This window comes from Chelonia mydas, chromosome 3 (genome assembly GCF_015237465.2).
Source record: "Chelonia mydas isolate rCheMyd1 chromosome 3, rCheMyd1.pri.v2, whole genome shotgun sequence".
In the NCBI taxonomy this organism is placed as follows: Eukaryota; Metazoa; Chordata; order Testudines; family Cheloniidae; genus Chelonia; species Chelonia mydas.
The window spans coordinates 152,738,523-152,760,942 of NC_057851.1; the positions used below are offsets into that span (position 1 = coordinate 152,738,523).

At 47.2% G+C, this 22,420-nt stretch overlaps 1 protein-coding gene across 5 annotated transcripts in view; it reads right to left on the reverse strand.

Moving 5' to 3' along the window:
- STUM (stum, mechanosensory transduction mediator homolog) overlaps positions 1–20,544 on the reverse strand; it is a 93,735-nt gene extending 73,191 nt beyond the window's left edge. For all 5 annotated transcript variants that reach the window (XR_006289789.1, XM_043543558.1, XM_037895617.2 and 2 more), the window contains exon 1: positions 19,860–20,544. Coding sequence is in view for 4 of the 5 variants with exons in the window: in XM_043543558.1 (XP_043399493.1) it covers positions 19,860–20,061 (202 nt within the window). In the remaining variant the exon portion in view is untranslated. The remainder of the gene's footprint in view (positions 1–19,859) is intronic.
- Positions 20,545–22,420: the final 1,876 nt, after the last annotated feature.

The following is a 22,420-nucleotide window of genomic DNA, read 5'->3' on the forward strand; positions in this document are numbered from 1 at the left end:
GCTGAGGGAACTGGGATTGTTTAGTCTGCGGAAGAGAAGAATTAGGGGGGATTTGATAGCTGCTTTCAACTACCTGAAAGGGGGTTCCAAAGAGGATGGATCTAGACTGTTCTCAGTGGTAGCAGATGACAGAACAAGGAGTAATGGTCTCAAGTTGCAGTGCGGGAGGTTTAGGTTGGATATTGGGGAAAAATTTTTCACTAGGAGGGTGGTGACCTGGAATGGGTTACCTAGGGAGGTGGTGGAATCTCCATCCTTAGAGGGTTTTAAGGTCAGGCTTGACAAAGCCCTGCCTGGGATGATTTAGTTGGGGATTGGTCCTGCTTTGAGCAGGGGGTTGGACTAGATGACCTCCTGAGGTCCCTTCCAACCCTGTGATTCTATGATTCTAAGTATTATTGTTATATAAAAGTATCATGAGTAATGTCTTTTATGAAGGCTTGTAATGTTCTGAACTTGATGGTCATTATGAGACGTAGACAGATTGTGGTCATGACTTTATGTATTTGTGTATATATAAAACCGTGCTCATAATTTGTGCTTCAACATTCAGCTACACCTCACAGCTGGGCAGTGAGCAGTTAGGCCTCTCACCAGATGTTTACACAAAACCGCCCCCAAGCAATTATCCACTGTTCAGCCCAGGAAAGGATAATGGTGGACCACTGAAGTTAATGGAAAGACATTGAGACTACTGGGAATTTCTCCAATCTGAATAGCCATGAGTCACTGTAGCCTGAAAATGGTGGGGGAGGGAAAAATCCTTTAAAAGGAGGCTTGAACCTGAGGTCTTCATCTAGAAACTGAGGCCTGGTCTACGCTATAAAGTTAGGTCAACATAAAGCAGCTTACACTTATGTCAACCTAACTCTGTAAGCGTCTCCACTAAAATGTTGCTCCCAGCTATGTAACTCGCACACTACACTGACTTAATAACTCCACTGCCGCGAGAGGCGTAGTGCTTTGGTTGACGTAGTTAGGTCAACGCAGAGTCACTATAGACACTGTGTTGCTTACATCGACTGTTGCTGCCTTTCAGAAGCCATCCCACAATGCCTCACACTGACAGTTTAATCGGTGCAAGCACTTGTGCGGGAGGAAGGACGCACAACACTGTCACAAGGAGTGTAGTCTGGACATGCAAAAGTGACTCAATTACTGCGGTAGCTGTAAGATGTAACTTAGGTCGACTTAATTGTGTAGCATAGACTTGCCCTTCGGGACAGTCACTGGGTGGGTGCTGTCTGTGAAATTTTAGGTCCCCTCTATGGGAGGGGGCATGCTGGGAAACTGGTCCAAGGCAATAGGTACCTTCCCTTTTCGAATACAAGTTATCTAATTTGAAAGTCCAAAGCCTCAGACTGTATCTTTTTGTTGATTTTTTCAGCGTAACTTGTATATGTTTGCTTTGCCTCATTATTTCATTTTTGAATCTGTGGTTTTTCTATTTAAATACCTGTTTTTGTTTATTTTTTACCCCAAACAGTCTCTGCTGTGCAAACTGTGGAGTGCGTGTGCCAAAAGAATTGCTGTCTGGGTGACTGGTGTTAAATCTTTGGGGGTGATGAACCAGAGGAGAAAAGTCCGAGTGTCTGGTAGTTAAGAGCTCGGGGTAGATGGATTTGGGGAGACTTGGGACGGGAAGGGCTGTTGGGGTCACCCTGCAAGGAGTAACTGGGTTGGTGGAAGCCAGGGTGAGACGTTGTGCTTGTGGGCAGGCTACTGGTGTCAGGGCTCTGAACCACAGCTGCACAGCCTGAAGGCACCCAAGGTCAGAGGGCAGGTGGTGACAGAACCCCTTACTGGTCTGGGTGATCCCAAAACGTCATAGGTGGACTTACTTCAGCGATAGAAAAACCCCTTCTGTCTGTCTAGTGAGTGTCTGTCTACAGCTGTGCCGCTCTAGCGCCTGTAGGGTAGACATACCCTAAGAGTCAGGGGGACCCAATCTGCTCAGCTACATCTGTGCCATCCTATTGGCTTCAGTGGGACATCTGGGTGTAATTGACAGCCAAATTAGGTAAGCACATGACCACTATCACTTAATGTTTTAAAATAAAAAGAAGGAAAAGGTTTTGTGCTCACACCAGTCAGTATCTATGGACCCCGCTATCTGTTTGCTCTTTTATATGATGCAAGTGTCTTCAAGCAGCTCCTTGTCCTTTTCAGTCACACAAGCAATGTCCTCTGTAACCATAAAGAACTGTCAGCAGGAGAAAAAAGCTGATGTCTTTCCCAATACCGAGACCAAAATATTATTTACTTTGAATTTCTCTCTCTCAATCCCCTTTTACCTCCTCAGACATTAATCATAGTTTGTTTGTCAAACTCAGAGCTCAGAAACGCCTTCACTCCTTTTATTCCAAATACACATGATAAAAACATATACAATCATTGCCATTAATATGGGCGGAACTGGCGGCATTTTCAGATTTATTTGGAATGTGAGAGCTAATGTAAGGCCCCATCCTGAAAATTCTTACTTCACTGAGTAGTCTTCCTACAGCAAAGCCAATGAGCCATCATTCACACTGAATAACTGGAGAAGAAATCTGGTGTAAATTAGATCAGAATCAGGGCTTGCACTACACAAGGCTTCAGAGGGAGTTGTAACCTACACAGGCATGGCATGGGGAAACTTGGAATACTATAGGCTTCCCTCACAGACACATGAATATGTGACCAGTGGAGTCTCATAATCATTACACCACTGGCTCCACCATGCAGGGAACTGTACTAAATGACCTCTCGAGGTCTCTTCCAGTCCTATGATTCTAAGTCCTATCCCAAAGCCATGACAGAAGCCACAGAGAGGATTATAAGGCAATGGGAGCTGAGGGTACTCAGTAGTTCACAGGTGCAGTTCTTGTGACTGCTTTGTAGGTATGCAACCATTTGGGGTCCATTTGTGCTTTCAGCCTTTGCTTGAGATTCAGAAAAAAGATAATCAGTTACATGGATAATGCAAATTTCCACCGCTACATTACATACGGAGATCTAAACCCTCATGATTCTAGCACCCAAACTAACCACTAACTACCTGGATATAGGAAAGAACTTCCCTTATTGGGCAAGCTATATAATTGCCCATTACGGGGTTATTTGCAACTTACTATGAAGCATCTGGTACTGGCAACTGTCAGTGACCGGATAGTAGACTAGATGGGCCACTGGTGTGATTTGGAATGGTAAATTCCTAAGTTCCCATGCCAAGTTGCCACCTACTTTTCCCAATACTGCATACCAACTAAAATGTTGAATATGCACTCACACACAAAATTATGTTTATGGAAATGAAATTGTCATGGCAACAGCAAAGGTCTCACCAGTATTTTAAAAATAGCAAATTAACAAAACCCATTTATGAAATCCAAAATCCATTCTTTTATGAATACATTTAAAAACAGATTTTAAAAAATGGTTTCCTATCTACACAATAAAGAAATCATATAAACTGGAGATTTTGCCTCCTGATGTTGGTGGATTTTTTTTTTAAATTTAGAAAAGCAGAGCTCAGTTTCAGGGTGATCATTATTCAGAACACTTTAGGGCTTATTAGTTTCTCATCAGGTAAAATATTGTCACACAAATAATATTATGATTCATACTCAGTAAGATTATTCTGTTTTTTAACCTAATACATTTATAACAGTGTGTAATCCTGGTGTGTCTATGATTTTGTGAATCTCCATTTAAAAACCCAGTTTCTCAGGGGTTTATAACACTGCTCTGAAAATGTACTTGGCTCCAGGGTTACAGCAAAACAATACTTTGTTTGTTTAGATTGTTTTCTTTTATAAATTTTCAATAAAATCAGTGTGGCCATTTAGGCTTTGCCTTTGCTAGACTTTTGGTCATGGTGTAACTCAAGCTTATTGCTTGCCAATGAACCTGTGTTAATTACCCTATGAACTCCAGCATAGACATGCATAATGTTTGTGGTTTGCTGAAAGCTCATCCTAGAGTAAATAACAAATATTTGTGTCTTTGGACAAACCTTTTTTAAAAGTATATTAGGAACAGAAAGAATCCTAGCAATGGTATTGGTCCATTACATGATGGAAATGGTAGAATGATCAATAATAATGCAGAAAAGGAAGACGAGTTCAATAAATATTTCTGTTCTGTATTTGGAGGGAAAAGATTGTTATCATTCAATGATGATAACAGTCTTTCCATTCCATTAGTATCTCAGGAGTATGTAAACAGAAGCTACTAAAATCAGACATTTTAAATCAGCAGGTCCACATACTGTACCCAAGAGTTTTAAAAGAGCTGTCTGAGGAGCTTGCTGCACTGTTAATGTTGACTTTCAATAAATCTTAGAACACTGGGGAAGTTCCATAAGAGTGGAAGAAATTGAATATTGTGCCAATGTTTAAAAAGGGTAAATGGGATCACCCAGGTAATTATAGACCTGCCAATTTGACATTAATCCTAGGCAAGATAATGGAGTGGCTGATATGAGATTTGATTAATAAAGAATTAAAGTAGGGGAATAAAATTAATGCCAATCAACTTGGGTTTATAGAAAATAAATCCTGTCAAATTAATTTGATGTCTTTTTTTATAAGATTACAAGTTTTGTTGATAAAGGTAATAGTGTTGATGTAATACACTTAGACTTCTGTATGACATTTGACTTGGTACTGCACATTTTAATTAAAAAACTAGAACATATACAATTAACATGGTACACATTAAATGGATTAAAAGCTGGCTGACTGATAGCTCTCAAAATGCAACTGTAAATGGGAAATCATCATTGAGCAGGTGTGTTTCTAGCGGGGTCCAGTAGGAATCGGTTCTTTGCTCTATGCTATTTAACATTTTTAATCAATGACCTGGAAGAAAACATTAAATCATCACTGATGAAGTTTTCAAATGACACAAAGACTGTGGGGAGTGGTAATGAAGAGAACAGGTCACTGATACAGCACAATTTGGTTTGCTTGGTAAGCTGAGCGCAAGCAAACAATATGCATTTTAATACAGCTAAATATAAATGTACAGATCTAGAAACAAAGAACATAGGTCATACTTAAATGGATGAGGGACTCTATCCTGGGAAGCAGTGACTCTGAACATGATTTGAGGGTTGTGGTGGATAATCAGCTGAATATGAACTCCCAGTGTGACACTTTGGCCAAAAGGGCTAATGCAATCCTTGGATGCATAAACAGGAGCATCTTGAGTAGCAGTAGAGAGGTTATTTTACCTCTGTAATTGGCACTGGTGTAACTGCTACTGGAATATTGTGTCCCGGTCTGGTTTCCATAATTCAGGAGGGATGTTGATAAATTGGAGAGGGTTCAGAGAAAAGTCATGAGAATGATTAGAAAATATATCTTATAGTGATAGACTCAAGGAGCTCAATCTGTTTAGCTTAACAAAGAGAAAGGAATGACTTGATTACAGTCTGTAAGTACCTACATGGAAAACAAATATTTGACAATGGACTCTTCAATCTAGCAGAGAAAGGTATAACATGATTCAACAGCTGGAAGATGAAGCTAGACAAATTCAGACTGGAAATAAGGTGCATATTTTTAACAGTAAGAGTAATTAATCATTGGAACAACTTACGAAGGGTCATGGTGGATTCTCCATCACTGGCAATTTTTAAAGCAAGATGCGATGTTTTTCTAAAAGCTCTACTCTAGGAATTCTTTTGGGTAAGTTCTATGGCCCATGATGTACAGGAGGTCAGACGAGATGATCACAAGAGTCCCTTCTGGCCTTGGACTCTGTGAACCTTTATGATATGTCTAAATTAGCATTTCCATAGGTGTTTGGCCTGGCCTGGCCTACACACAGATTTTGTACCAGTACCACTATTTTAGTGAGGGGTGTGATTTCTTTTTACTGAAATAGTTGTACTGCTATAACCCCTAGTGTGGATGCCGTTATATCAGTGTAAAGGTTCCTTATACTGCTATAGCTTATTCCCTTCCCATACAAGAATAGCTAAAGCAGTAACAAAGCACCCTTATATCGAGTCCACATTAGGGGGTTTGTACCACTTTAACTATACAAATCTCAGGCTTTGCCTATACAACAGGGCCTTTGCCGAGATATACCAGTACAGCTATACCACAGAAGCCCCTAATGTAGACACAGCTTATGCCAAAAGAAAAACTCTCTGTTGGCTTAGTAACACCACCTTCCCAAATGACATTAGCTATTCAAAGCACTCTTCTGTTGGTATAGCTGCGTCTGCATGAGGTATTTTGCCAGCATAGCTGTGTCAGCGAGGGGATTTACACCCTGACTGACATAACTATACCAACAAAACTGTGTGGTTTAAACCTGGCCTCAGTAAAGCAGTACAACCTTTTGTGTGTAGATAAGCTAACTTGGGTCAATTGTCAAACAACGGCTCGGGTTACAACAGGGGCAAAAACCCAGCGGCTATGCCTAGACTCGAGTATGTCTGCACTAGAATTTTTAGCTCGAGTTAATGGATTGCCAGTTAAGTTTAGTTAACTAATGCTTTAGTACACGTTTGTTCCAGGACACAAACGTTTGTGGGTTTGTGCAGAATAGCTTGTACAAACATGTTAGTACGTTAACTGGCAATCAGTTAACTTGAGTTTAAAAACTCTAGCACAGTTTTGCCAATCCCAAGTCCCCAAAATCAGCATTTTTTCCTGAAAGATTCCGCAGACTGCAAAACCTAGTAAGTGTATAACATTAGATATACCAACAAGAGGAAACCAATTAAATGAGAGGGGAAGTGATTCTTATTCAGACTTCAAATCACTTTGGTTTTTTAACACTTATTTAACTCAAACTCTCAAAAAACATATGGGGAAAATCTCTTTGTTAAAAATTTGGCACCCTTGCCCTGATAAATGAATGAAAGAGTGTCCAATCTGCATCAGGAACCTTCAGCAAAACCAGGGAAATCCAGACTTCGCACTCCTGCTATCTCTAATGCCTGGTCTACACACATTTTTTGTTCTGGTAAAATGATGTCAGTTAGGGGTGAGATCTTTTACCAATATAGTTACACCAATATTACCCCTAGTGTTGGAGGCATGTTTAATGCTGTAAATGTACTTATACTGGTATAGCTTAGGCCAGGTCTTTTGCCAGCACAGATATGTTGGTCAGGGGTATTTATCTAGGTATCAGGAATCATAGAATATTAGGGGTGGAAGAGACCTCAGGAGGTCATCTAGTCCAACCCCCTACTCAAAGCAGGACCAACACCAACTAAATCATTCCAGCCAGGGCTTTGTCAAGCCGGGCCTTAAAAACCTCTAAGGATGGAGATTCCACCACCTCCCTAGGTAACCCATTCCAGTGCTTCACCATCCTCCTAGTGAAATAGTGATTCCTAATATCCAACCTAGACCTCCCCCACTGCAACTTGAGACCATTGCTTCTTGTTCTGTCATCTGCCACCACTGGGAACAGCCGAGCTCCATCCTTTTTGGAACCCCCCTTCAGGTAGTTGAAGGCTGCTATCAAATCCCCCCTCACTCTTCTCTTCTGCAACTAAACTAGCCCAATTCCCTCAGCCTCTCCTCGTAAGCCATGTACTGCAGCCCCCTGATCGTTTTCATTGCCCTCCGCTGGACTCTCTCCAATTTGTCCACATCCTTTCTGCAATGGGGGGCCCAAAATTGGATGTGGCCTCACCAGTGCCGAATAGAGGGGAATAATCACTTCCCTCAATCTGCTGGCAATGCTCCTACTAATGCAGCCCAACATGCCGTTCGCCTTCTTGACAACAAGGGCATAGTGCTGACTCGTATCCAGCTTCTCATCCACTGAACTTGGGTTCTATTCCCAGCTTACCCACTGACTCTCTCAAGCAAGTCCACAACCTCTCTGTGTCTCCATTTTCACAGTCTGTAAACATGGAGATGATCATACTAACCAGCTTCACGCATGGGTCCTTTGTCAATGTCTGTCAGGCTCTCTGAGATCTGTGGATGGAGGATATAGGAGTATTGCCTCCTCCTGTCTGACTTCCCGTCTAGCCAAAATGCTCCAGCTAAAAGTACCTTCCTTGTCCAAGTCACTTCCCTCTTCAGATGCTTTCACTGGCTTCCCCACTCCTTTTGCACAGAGCTCAAGCTCCTTATTCTGCCCTTCAAGGCTCTGCACATCTCTGGCCCCGGCAAACAGATCAACTCTCATTTCCTTGTATAAAGCCCCCTCAGGCCCAGTCCTCTCCCCTGCATGTTCCTTTCTCCTCCCACACTTGACTTTGTGCTTTCCTTCATATCACACCTTGTGACTGGAATAGCCTCCTTCAAATTCACTTTATTCGTGTAGCCATGTATCACCAATCTCCTCTTCCTGCTGTCTGCTCCCACCTTCACCTTTAATCTTCCTAAAGTATCTGTCTAAATTACATTAGAGAATGAATTGGATTGCAAGAGATGTTCAGCGAACTCTGTCTTCTTGGTTGTTTGTTAAGTGCAATGTACACCTATGCCATTGTATAGACAACAGCAGTGAACAGACGTACTTTTATTCGCTCCTTTTTTTCTTTTCCCATTTTGATGAAAATGGGAGGAGGGGTTGTTTGGATTTAACCAGACCCTTCAGTGGCTGCAGGGCCAGATTGCCCATTAGGCACAGTAGGTACATGCCTAGGGGCACTGGCATTCTAGGGGTGCCTAAATATTCAAATTTTGCCACTCCTGGGTCCAGCAGGGGCAGGGGCAGGGGCAGGGCCGGCTGAGGGGGAGACAGCCCCATGCAGCCCTGCTGGAGTGCTCCTCACTCAGCCCGGTGGACAGTCACCACCTCCCAGTGGGGCTGATGAGTGTGGCTGGGGGGCAGGGCTTGGGAGAGTGGGTCTCTGGAGGGCTTTGGGGGGGGGCTTTGGGCAGTAAGGCGGTGGGGGGCACTTGGCAGTGGGGGGGGTTGTGGGTGGCTCTGGGCAGTGGGAGTTCTGTGGGGGGGCACTGGGAAGTTGTAGTGGGGCTATGCGGGGGGTGCTCCGAGCCATCATGGGCAGCAGGGGGCACCTCACAGCTCCCGGCCGCCACGGCGAGTGTGGAAGGGTGGGGCTGTGAGCTGCTGCAGGTGGTAGGGGGTGCTCCAAGCCGCTGTGGATGGCCAGGGGGTGCTCCAAGCCCATGCACCTGGGGTACCGCAGGTGTAAATCCAGCCCTGAGTGGCTGCACTCCAAATACTGTGGCACTGGGCTAGTGCTTGATAGCCTGAAAATGAAACTGACTAGAGAGTCACTATAATCAAGAGTAAAACTGACCAGACCACTTTCACTGGTCAGTGAAAAAAATAAACAAACAACATAAATAAAAATATCATTATTTGTATTGTGGTAGTGCCCTGTGGTGGGGCAGCTGCCCTAGACAGGTAGATGGAGGGTTAAAGCAGCCCTCAAGGAGGCTGTGCAAAACCCAACCAATGGGAGGAGGGCTTGTAGAGAGCCAATCAGGAAAAGGCTTGTTGGAGCAGCCAATCAGGGCCAGGGAGGGCCACATAAAAAGGGCTGCTCAACAGAGCAAGGGGAGTTTCTGCCAGGAATGCAAAGGAGATGGACTGGCTGCCTTAGAGGAGTACCTTAGCTAGAGCAGTGTCAGGGGAGCAATAGGGAGCTCCAGCTTGGGGACTGCCAGACTGAGGCTCCTGGTACAAAGGGCTGGGAAGATGCTAGAGCTATGGGGAAGTGACCCAGGGAAATAGGTGGCAGGAGTTGGAGGAACGGCAGCACGTGGCTGCCGGCTATCGGGTCCCTGGGTCAGGGCCTGGAGTAGTGAGCTAGGCCCACTCCCCACAGAGGGGGGTGGCCAGTATTTGGACTGCAGTTTACCCCTTGAGGTGAGGGGCTAGACTGAAGGCTGCAGTAGGCCACAGCAGCAGGTGGATGGACTAGAGACAGCCAGTCCCCCTGGAAGGGGGAAAAAGGGAGCGGGGCACAACTGGTGGGCTGTGCCCAGAAGAGGATGCTGTGGTCTGGGGAGTGATGTGGATCTTAGAGGTGGAGCAGAAGTGATGGTGGTGAGACACCATTAGGGGAAGGCGCACTGGCAACCAAGAGCTAATTCCCAGCACAGCCAGCAGGAGGCACTGCGGTGGTGAGTCTTGCCCCATTACATGCCCCCAATCAGGACCTCCTTCAGCTAGGCACCATACATAGACAGCCATGTCCCTGTCCCAGGGACCTGAGAACTGTATATGCCTGTCCTTGTTCAAGTGCTTGGAGTATTGTGCCCTATAATACACAATAAATTTATAATCTCTTAAAGCCAAACAGATAAACCCAACTGAAGGAGTCCAATACATAAAAAGTGGGAAAGAGGAAGGTAATAAGTATTGGGGCAGCAGTGGCCATAATGAAATACATCAATGGGGTGGAAAACAGCTTTGAGATGTTTCTTAGACATGGGGAGAGATGGATGGAGGTGGCTATCAATGGGAAGTGAATTCCATCTAGCGCACAGCACATCTAAAACCTCAGCCCTTTCTGACCTGAGACATGGCTGGAGCCAGGAGGACTCTGTAACAAATCATTTATTGGATGAATGTTGCCCTTTCTTCTGTACACAAATTATCTGAACAGACATTGATTTTATGAGTTTGCTTGTTATTCCACATCGTCCAAACTCTTCATTGCTACAAACATATTCCAGACCCATTTGACCAGATCTTCGATCGGTCATTATTTGCAATCAGCAGCCTAAGGCCTCGTCTACACAACAGGGAACAGTCGATCTAAGCTACGCAATTTGAGTTACGTGAATAGCGTAACTCAAGTTGACATAGCTTAGATCTATTAACCGTGGGGTCTGACTACATGATGTTGACAGGAGACGCTCTCCCGTCAACTCCTCTTACTCTTCTTGATCCAGTGGAGTACAGGAGTCGCCAGGAGAGCAATCTGTGGTCGATTTAGCAGGTCTTCACTAGACCTGCTAAATCGACTGTCGATGCATCGATTGCTGCTGGTCAATTCCATCAGTAAGTGTAGACAAGCCCTTAGACACATGGTATTCTTTCTGATCTGACTGAAACTTTTGTAAACAGGAGGAGAGAAATCAAAGGCCTTCTCTACACTGGCAAAAATGGGACCTGCAATGGTGGAAGCTGTAGTGTATACGAGACTCAGATGTTCTTACTATTGTCACTGTGTTAAACTAACCATGCGATCCAGCTATACTACACCTTCCACCATTGGTGGCACCAATGATGAATTACAGGTCTTCTTTTTTGACAGTGCAAATTCAGCCAGAGTTCTGTACTGAGAGTTCCACTATGAACCTTCACGTGAACCCAAACGTGCACAGGTGTTTGCTTTCCACAAACTTGCTTGCAAACAGACTAAACAAAATCACTCATTTCCACATTTGTGGACAAAAAGGGAAAAAATACCACAATGAGTTCCTGGGTTTAGTGCACAGAGGTTTGAAAGTCCTTTTTTCTTCTTGTATTATTTGCCAGATACTAGATGTGACAATGAGAATGTTTTAAAATTCTTCGATTTAATAAACTGAAGTGCCGTTGGTAATGGGGTGACCAGACATCTCAATATTAGGGGCTTTGTCTTATATAGGAATCTAGTAACCCTACCCAACCCCTGGTCCTAATTTTTCATACTTGCTATCTGGTCACCCTAGTATTGGTAACAAAGGGAGGAGACTTTGCCTTGAGACATCCATTTAATTAATATGACAGCAGAAATAAATAGGATATTGATATCATCATGCAGATTTCATTCTTCTGACTGTTGCAGGTGATGATTTGTGCCCTTATTCATGCATAGAGAACTCAACGGGGCTCTCTGCCACAGAGTTGTAATTAGAGCCCTCAGGTATTTGAATAAATGGATGTAGCTCCATTAAAGTCAATGGTACTACACAAATTTATACCAACTAAGTATCCGGCCCTTAAACTTCAACAAGGAGACTGTAAACTGAATAAACAGTTGGAGAAGAAGAGAAGAGTTGTGATCAAGAGTGGAAACATTCAGGATAAACAAGAATTGCACAGCACTAATGAAAAACATTCAGTGGGATGAGAATCATTCCCTGCCTATCTGCATATCTGTGGGAGGCCATGGACTGCACATCCTTCAACTGGGACCTTCAGTGGTTACCTGATGGTGGCTCCCCCATCTTGTCATTATTTCAAGCTATTTCTTTCAGTTAATGCACAAAGATGCTCTCTTTAAAACCACCAAGTCTGAACAATACAGGATGTGGTCCAAACCTCCGCCCCCAATCTGAAAGGGGGTTTTCATACCAGAGAATATCTCACACTTTCAGATCATTCCACTCACTTTTCATATTTCCTCCAACGCCCCTCACAGCACCATGTGTTTTAGTGGAGGAGATACGTGTAGGGAGGGGGGCATGACTTCAGTGTATTGGCTCAGGGGGAATGCTAGGGAGCCATATCCACTCCCACGCTGGCTGGCACATGGCAGCTCCAAGGGAACACAGTCTGCCAGCAAAGGGGCCTGGCCAACCCCTCATCTCAGCTGCCATCTGCAGCACATGCTAGCTGGAGGCTTGCACTGTGAAATCCAGCAGGATCTGTCAGGTACTGGAACAACTTGTATAGTGGGGGTGCTGAGAGCCATTGAACCAAACTGTAAACCATATATATAATGGAAACCACTTCAAGCCAGAGCGTGCAGCAGCACTCCCCGCATCCCTAGTTCCAGCACCTACAGGATCTGTGGAGCAGAAGATGCACCTGAGGAGTGTCTCTGGCTCCTCTGGCTGCCACTTTCAGGGCTCACCAGAGCAGGATTTGGTACTCTCTTCCTGAGGTTCTTACTGCAGGATACAGCTAACTCCCATTGACTTCAGTTCAAAGTGCCTGTGACAGAACTAGAAATAACACCTAGTTCTTAGATAATGTTTTTCAGCAGTAGATCTCAAAGCACTATACATAGCACAGCAGTATCATTACCCCCACTTACAGATGGGGAAACTGAGGCACAGGGCTAGGAAGTGACTTGCCCATGGTCACCCAGCAGGCCACAAGCAGAGCCAGAAACAAAAGCCAGATCTTCTGATTGTCAGTCCTGTGCCTGGACTCTGGCTCTCCCTTTTCTCTCTCTCTCTCTCAGCCTAAATCTTCCCCTGTTCTGACCTTGAACCTGTGACACCACCATTATTTCTATGATTGTGCCTTCCATGTTCAGAAAGGCAGAGCTAGGAGAGATGCAGCTAAGGCAGATTGAAAATTCTGACCCAGCACCTCCACAAGCTTTTATGTCTAAATATCGCAGATGAATCCAAGCAGTGTAGGAAGGTAAGTACCTCATGTTCTGTCATGCCAGAATACAATGTGATGATCCTAAAGATCGTATGTGACCCGAAGTTATGGCCAAGCAAGGGGAAGTGACGAACCTATTTTCATTGCCCAAAATGGAGCAATTAGCATTAACAGTGAAAAGTAAATTAGATGTTTAAAAATTCTCAGATTTCACAATCTAAGGTGATCTGGTCTGGTTTAGTACATGTTGTGGTGGGCCACAGCCCTACCCCAGTCAGGAAATGGTTAAAGAGCTCCTCTGCACTTAATCAGCCTCAGCCCGGTGCACCTGGCAGACTTGTCAAGCCTGGAAATGGGCAGGTCCTTAAAGGAGAGGATCTCAGCATAGTGTGACACTGGGAGGAGCAGGACTGTAACTCAGAGCTCCACAGCTCCTTGAAGCAGGGGATGCTGACCTGCAAAACAGCTCGCGAGCCTGGGCGGCCCTGGCCCTCTCAGAAAGGCAAAGAGCTGATACCTTTTTTGTCATTGGCTTCCCACGGGCCTAGGACTCTGCTTTTTGTGGCCTGAGGAATCACACTGACTTTTGGTGTGGACAACTTTAACTCCCCGCTTCTTCCCCTTTGCCCCCCCATCCTCCGCAAAAGGGTCAGTACTTTTCAGCAGTACAGCCAGAGGGCCCTGCCCTGTCTCTGACAGGAGCAGTGCCCACCCTCTCCACAAGGGGGCAGTAGAGAGGTATAGCGTGCTACAAATGGCAGTGAATGCAGGTGAGCGCTTCCCAACCCTGACACACGAGTAAATCAGTGGGAGCTGGGAAACCCATGCACAGGAGAGACAGAAAATCCAAGTGGCACTGATCCAGAGCAGGGATGCAAATGGCTGACAGAGAGCCCGTGACAACAGGCAGCCCAGCCACAGCAGTTTCCGCAGCAACTGTTACAACAGTGGGCCACTCAACAACAGCTACAAACAGCCCAGCAGCAGCAGCTGCTAGGTGAGATGGCAACCAGCAGAAGGACCTGCAACCAAACTTGCTACCACTACTACTGACAGGGCTGGAGCCTGCCGGGGCAGCCGGAGTCTGGCAGCCAGAGTGGGAGCCTGGGGCCTGTGCTCCCACCAGTAGCAATGAAGCTGACTAAGATGAGGCCTGGCGACTCCCTGAGGCTTTCTGGACCATTTTTGAGTGAGTGGCAGTGGCCTCCCAATGGCCTTCAGAACCCTGAGCCCTTGTGCTGGCCGCCTACCTGACTGGCGCAGCCTAGGCAGCTGACTGAGTGTTTGACCCTGTGGGATTATGCAGGTTAAGGGTGCCACCCTGAACTTTCTCAATATCTGAAAAGAGATGCACTGCTGCTGCTTCTGGATGGAAATGGGAGCCCCGCTTGGCGGGGGGTGGCCCAAAACCAGAAGGAATGTTGCTGCTGATGGTTACGGCCAGACGAGCAGACTGCAGCCCAAGTGGCTGAGTTAGTACTGGTTGAACAGTTCATACAAATACTCCCCACTGGTGGATACTGAGACGCCACCCAGGGTCTCCATCGCAGGCCGTGCAGCTGATGAGAAAACTTTATGGCCTCTGGGGAACCCCCTGAACTAGGGGGAAGGGACAACCTGGGGCTAAGAAGCTAACCCAGACTGATGTGAAGCCAGCCAGATGAGACAATAGGCTCACAGCACTACAGGGTTTCTCATGTGGGCTACTGGGACACATCTGAAGAGACTGTCCCCTGGTGGACAAAAGGACTCACCAAAACAACAGTCCCCATGTGGATCAATGGTACCAAAATGCAAGGTCTGTTGGATAACATAGGAAGATATTAAGATTGCATAGTCAATGAGCTAGCATCCCAAATGGTAGCCCACCATGAGGCATGAGAGCTGAAGCAAGCACACATGACTGGAAATGTACCATGCACACAAGAAATAGGGCCAGCCATGCCCTTAATTCCTCAAGCCATAAGTCTGATGAGTGCCTAGGCAAGAGACAAAAGGGCAACACTAGTAGTGAGGAAACACTTGAAGAGGAAGCAGTAACAAATACCCAAAAGTAAGTAGAGATGGCTTAGGATGTTATATTGGGATGAGATGGTGGGATCTCTTGTACTGGATGCCCCATGCAACACATTTCGGCACCTACTGCTTCACATCATGTGTAGCCTGAGACATATTGCCAGGATTTGGCCAGGACAGTCAAAAGTCACATTCTTAGCGACCTTATGCCCCCGGGGTAAATTCCCATTGAAATGTGTAGGATTTTATCAGCTTCATCACAAGACAGACTGTATGTAAATGAGTCAAATTTAGAGCCAAAATCTGCCTCAGATACAAATGTACTATTCTGACCAAAGTCAACAGGAACCTGTGATGGGTTATACAAACCCCACATGGCACAATGTGGGCTTAATGAGGTAAAGAGGGCTCAGGTGGTTCCAATCTGTTGCATCTGTGAGAAATGACAGGACCGGAGGGAGACACTTCAGAGGAAAAGCCCCAGCTCAGCTGATGGCAGACCAAGGAGGAGAGCAAATCTTCAGTGCTCAGCTACTGAAGAGAGGGCTGACTGAAGGCAGGCGCTCCCCAGCTGACAGTTGACTGGTGTCCCCTCCTCAGAAAAGGGAGGGCCAGATGCTAATGGACTTTGAGAGGGAATCAATCCCTTTTACCTGTGAACTCAATTCCCCTTAAAAAGAAAAGGAGTACTTGTGGCACCTTAGAGTCGAACAACCCCTTCACAGAACCCCATGCACAGACATAGAAGTCTGGTATTTTTTCTTTGCTTTTGCTTTTACAGCTGAAAATCCAAGTGGAAAGTGGTCCAGCCACAAAGTACCATTGAAATGAGCAGATCAATGTGAAGAGGGGTCTGAATAATCTAGGGATTTTAAGCAAAAAGGACTTTGGGTTGGCCTAGCAATCTGATGGTAATACAATAGGCACAGATGCAGAGATCCAAGTCCAAGCCTAAAGCTCCCAGCCTGGCAAAGACTGAAAGTATTGTGCAGGTAGAAGCCTCGGACCTTAGAAGGGAGGGAGTACATTCTGCAAAGAATGGCACTGATGAACTACAGAGGGCTTTCTGCAGGGTTTGGTCAGGGGGAAAACTCTGTACAAAAAATGAGAGAGATCCATAAAGACAGCTCCCCTATGCCCTCCCATGGTGGCCCAGGGAAAATGATGAGGCAATTTTTAGGGTTCTGAGTAGCTTGTAGTAGTCCCCAAATAATGTAGTCTAATAAATAGCGGAAAGGGTACTGACAGCCTCTCCCTTGCCAGATTTTCTTATAATTCTACAAAGAGGGGGAGGGGGTATTTTCTCCTGTGATAGAAAGATATCTTCAGAAAGATAGAAGGAAAACTTTGGTTTTCAAAATATTTGGGGGGAGGGGGGGAGGTGGAGAAAATGTTACATGATAAAGGATCATGTGATAAAGATACAGAGGCACTCAACTGGAGTACTTCTACGTGGTCCATTAATCTATGTTCTTGAAGTGGCTGAGTACAAGGAACACTAACGTAACATACCTGAAGGGTGTGATATGGAAGCATGTACCCCAGTGTCATAGTTATATAACAAAACTTTAAAAAATTGAATGTTTTCCCTTGAAATAGATCCCTGGGTTTTTTAAAACATTGCACATGTTGTAAAGACATTAGTTTGTATATGGTGTTGCACTTAGGTAACTACTTTCATCTCAGGAACTCAGTCATTATGCATGCATTAAACCATATAAACACACCTGCAAAATAGGTGTGGCAGGGTGCTATCCCTTTAAGAGCAGGGCAAGGTGGGAAAACTTTCTAGGTTATAAAATAATCTCCAGAGGGAAGGCTTTGATGAAGGAAAGACCAGCAGGAACAGCAGTAAGGAGTCTACAGCCCAGAATGGGAATTCTGAGGTATGGGTTGTTCCTGGTTTTTGTTTTTGTTAAACTGTGATTTGGCCTTGCATTCCTTGAATCCTTGTACTGCTAAGGCTTAGGGATCCATATGGCTCTTCATTGCAGTAGGCAAGTATCCCCATTTTACAAATGAGGAAATGAGGGTTAAAGCTAACATTTTCAAGAGCGGCCTCAGTTGGGGACTGTCCTACTACTAGAGTAACCAGACATCTGATATTCAAAGACGTTAGCATCCACAGCTTCCATGGACATTGTTGATTTGAAGTGGAATAAGCACCAATGTGCCTCAAAGGGAGCACCTAAAAATGGAGGCCAACAAAATTAATGGAAGTTTCCAGAAATGTTGACCTCAGTGGCTTGACCATGGTCACTTAGTGTAGTCACTATCAGAGTGAGGATATTAGAACCCAGGAGTCCTAAGTGCCAGTCCTCTGCTCTAACCTCTAGACTGCACAGCTTCCAAACAGTCTGTGGAAAATCCCTGCCTAAAGGGCACATTAACTGGCCCAAAGGGGTAGAAATTCCGGAGAGCTTTCTGTTAAGAATAATTACTGTAGTGCTGGATCTCTGTGCAGCTACCACTTCAGCTGTGAACCCCACAGAGTGAGCACAGGGTAGGGGAGCCAGAAGGATATCATCTCAGTCTTGGCATCATTTCCTGGCTGCTGTAAAAATTCATATTTTGGCATTTCCATCGTTACTTTTAAAAAATAAATGAAATGTAGTAGAGTGGATGCTATTAATTCCTGTTTTAACAGATGAAGAAAAAATATGCTTTCATTCTAGCAGGTGGAAAATTCTGCTGTGACTAAAATGACATTCTCCTGCTTCCTGTGTCTAGGCCTTGTCTGTGCTCAGAGCTGCAGGAAGTGAGACCCAGTTGAATGTCACTTGTTCGAACACACTGATTTTTCAGAAGGCAGTTCTTTTGAGTATTAAAAAAAGCAACAGTTCATTTTTGTGCTACTTCTTAAGGGGGATGGGGGAAGCCACAGGCTCCTGTGTGTCATCATGTAGAACAATGCCAAGCAGACAAGAGTACAGAGAAAGGAGAAGGGGATAAATACATTCCCTAACTAGGAACAGGCAACAGAAGGTGAAATCCTGACCCCCTTGAAAACAAGGGGAGTCTTGCAACTCACTTCAGTGGAGCCAAGATTTCAGCCAGAGCTGGGGCTGGAGAGGGTTCTCTGATGCTGTCCTCACCCCCAATCTACAACAAAATATTGATCTTTAGTTCTACCCCTTTAAGAAGAACTTTCTGCCAGGAAAAGTAGTGACCTCAGGAGACCAATCTATAAGCACTTTCTCTACCAAAGCCCAGCAGGTTTGCAAAAGCTCCAGGGTGCCTGATCCAAAGTCCTTGGAAGCCAGGGGAAGGGATTTAGGCCCTCAGGCTCAGCGGCACAGGGGTTCCTCAGGACTCCGACCCCCGATTCGCCATCTCTGCAAAGGCTTTTTGCAGGGGGTGATGTGCAGTAGGGAAGGACCTTCTAAAAGCGCGAACACTCTCCACCTTGTGCCATCCCCGCGGCACAGACGCTGGTGCATGGGTGGAATCGAGGGCTGGCGCCTCTGGAGCCAGCTGGTCCTTTCCTGCGCTCAGTAGGGCCCTGTATGCCACATCCCGGGGTGGGGTGAGGGGGTCCGCGGAGTATTGCGTGGCCAAGAGGCCGGGCGGGGGTTCAGCCCCAGACCTGCCCCTCTCCCGAGCGGGTTGCAGCGCTGCACAATCCGAAGCTAGCACTGAGCAGAAAAACACACCAGGGCCAGCCAAGGTGCAGATCTTCGCGGGGTCCGAGAGAGAGGGAGAGGCAGGCGGCCCCCTAAGAGCCAGGGGGTCTAGACAGCTCCTACCCCCGGCTTCCCCTCTTGCAAAACTAAAGCAGAAGTGACACACGCTAGACTAAGTGCCCGGAGCAGCTCCGCCCCCAGCCCAGCCTGGGGCGATCTCCCGCACTGCTTCGGGCGAGAAGGTGGCCAGCTGGAGAGGGGAAGCCGTGTGAAGTGCCAAAAGAGGGGCGGCCTCGCCCCTCACCTGGCGTCAGCCGCCCTGATCCGAGCTCAGCGAAATCCGCCTGGGGTTACGGAGCGAGGGCAGCGGCTGCCCCAGGAGGAAGAGGGAGGGCAGGGCACTATTCCCGATTTCCCTGTTCGATCGGGTCAGGAAAAGTTGGGAGGGGGGTGTCCTAGGAAAGTAGCAGTAGCAGTAGCAGCAGCCAGGCTGAGGAGCGGGGTGCAGTCCAGTCCTCCAGCCCGCTCCCGGCACCCCCGGCCGCGATCGCCTCATTACCACGCCGCGGCCACTCTCAGCACCCACCGTCCACTTAACCGCTTGCAAAATCTGCAGGCAGCAGGGAGCAAACCGGAGCCGGAGCTTGGGGGGAATCAGGGACGGGGCCTGGCTCTTGTCCGCTTAGAAGGGAAGGTGGCTCGCCCCAGTAGCAATAACAATGACCGCAGATCCCCTGGCTTCACTCCGGAGCCCTTATAGCCGCGAGCCCCTCCATGCAGCCCCTCCCGCCCCCCAGCTGCACAGTAACCCCCGTTACACCCCGTAACCCTTCCGTGCTGGGTACAGACGCGCTCCCGTACCGGACAGATGTATCCGGTGCCACCCCTTAGCTCTCTCCCCGCCCCCCAGCATGAGTGACCCTCCGCCCCTGGTCTGCAAGCACAGAAGCGCCCTTGCAGTGACCCCCCACCGCCCGGGCACCAAGGGCAGCTCGGGAGGCTCCTTACCTAGCCCTGGCACGAAGGTGTTGAGGAACAAGCAGATGACAGCCACGGGGAACGGCATGTAGGGGATGGCAGCGCGCAGGGGTCCCTTCTTCTCCCGGACTTGCACCACCACCCCGCTGGAGGAGGCAGTGCCCCTGCTGGGCTCCCCGGCCCCCGCCGCCGCCGCCGGGGCAGGCTCCCCTTCTTTGGGAAGCGGATCCATGGCTGGCTGGCGCGGCGCGGCGCTGGCGGAGCTCGCCCGCTGCTAGAGGCGGCCGCGCCCGAGTGGGTCTCGGCTGAGCGGGGCTGGGGGCACGGGGAGCCTGTCTGTGCTGGGAGCCGCGGCGGCTGCTGTACTGAACTAGCGCTCCGGCTCCTGAGTGCTCGGTTTAAAGAGACAGTGCGCTGCCACACTCACTCAGGCACACACAGTCTCCCCCCCACACACACACTCCCCAACGCATATCCTCTCTCCCACACACACCCTTTCTCTCACACGCACACACACATACACAGTCGCTCACACACACTCTCCCCCAACACACAGCCCCTTTCCCACACACGCCCTTTCTCTCTCTCTCTCTTTCTCACACACACAGTTGCTCACACACACTCTCCCCCAACACACACCCTTTCTCTCATACACAGTCTCTCAGATACACTCTCCAACACACACAATCTCTCCACACACTTTCTCCAACACACACACACACACACACACACACAGTCTCCCTCATGCTCTCACCAACACACACCCTCTTTCTCTCGACCATACACTCCCCCCACATAGCCTCTCTCTCTCTCTCTCTCTCTCACACACACACACACACACACACACACACACACACACAAAGTCTTCTTCACACACTCCCTCCAACACACACTCTCTTTCTCTCTCTCACAAACTCCCCCTCACACCTACATCTAATCTCACTCCTCAATTTCTCTCTCTAGACTAAGATAGATGGTCATGTTTAAAATTTATTTACTAAGCTGGAAAAGGGCACTCTGATTCTGAAATACAGGTCTGCATAGGGATTTAGGGTTTGTCTACACTGGCAGAGTTACCTCGCCGGCAGTTACATCGCCACTCAGAGAGCGCTGAAGGGAAACCGCTGTTGTGTGTTCACACTGTGAGCTGCCTGCACAATAGCATGTTCACACATGTGACTCTTGCAGCGATATTCAGAGCGGTGCATTCTGGGCAGCTATCCCACAGACCATTTCTTCCTCTTCTGCTGCTAAGAGTTGTGGGAAGGTGGAGGGGGTCACGGGGCATCCTGGGTCCTGTCCTAATGCCCTGTGTTGCATTGCTTCGCATCCCAGCAATTCCTGTGCTTCTGTCCGCATTTGGCGCCATCTTTCAACGGTTTATGTACTGCACACTCTGCCTCTCGGTCGGCAGGAATGGATCCCGTACTGTTGACAAATATGCTGCTCGCTCTCACTAACACATCATGAATGGCAGTGGAGTTATTCCTTAAACTACAAAGGCAAGAGTAGTTTGACATTGATCTCACCACGTGTAATAGCTATGACATGAGATTGCTTGTGGCATTCATGGAGGTGCTGACCACAGTGGAACACCGGTTTTGGGCTCAGGAAACAAGCACTGTGTGGTGGGATCACATCTTGATGCACGTCTGGGATGATGAGCAGTGGCAAAGCTTATGCTCAAATAAATTGGTTAGTCTCTAAGGTGCCACAAGTACTCCTTTTCTTTTTGCGAATATAGACTAACACGGCTGTTACTCTGAAAACTTTCAGATGAGGAAAGCCACATTCATGGGACTGTGTGATGAGCTCGCCCCAGCCCTGCAGCACAAGGACACAAGAATGAGAGCTGCCCTGTTGTTGGAGAAGAGCATGGTGATTGCACTGTGCAAGATGACTACTCCAGACTGCTACTGATTGGTCGCTAACCAGTTCGTAGTGGGAAAGTCGACCGTTGGACTTGTGTTGACGGAAGTGTGCAGGGCCATTAATCACATCCTGCTCTGAAAGACCGTGACTCTGGGCAATGTGCGTTACATTGTGGATGGCTTTGCACAAATGGGCTTTCCTAACTGCGGAGGGGCGATAGATGGCACGCATGTTCCAATTCTGACACCAGACCACCGAGCCACTGAATACATTAATCAGAAGGGGTATTTCTCTATGGTTCTCCAGGCACTTGTGGATCACCATGGGCGTTTCACGGACATTAACGCAGGCTGGTCCGGAAAGGTGCTTGACGCACGCATCTTTCATAACACTGGCCTGTTCAGGAAGCTGCAAGCAGGGATTTTCTTCCTGGACCAGAAGATCGCCGTAGGGGAATTGAAATGCCCGTTGTGATCCTGGGAGACCCTGCCTACCCCTTAATGCCGTGGCTTATGAAGCCATACATGGGGCACCTTGACAGCAGCAAGGAGCAGTTCAACAACAGACTGAGCAAGTGCAGAATGACTGTTGAGTGTGTTTTTGGCCATTTAAAGGCCCACTGGCGCTGCCTATATGGGAGGCTAGACCAGGCCAATGACAATATTCCTATGCTTATAGCCACGTGCCTCATGCTTCATAATATTTGTGAAGGGAAGGGT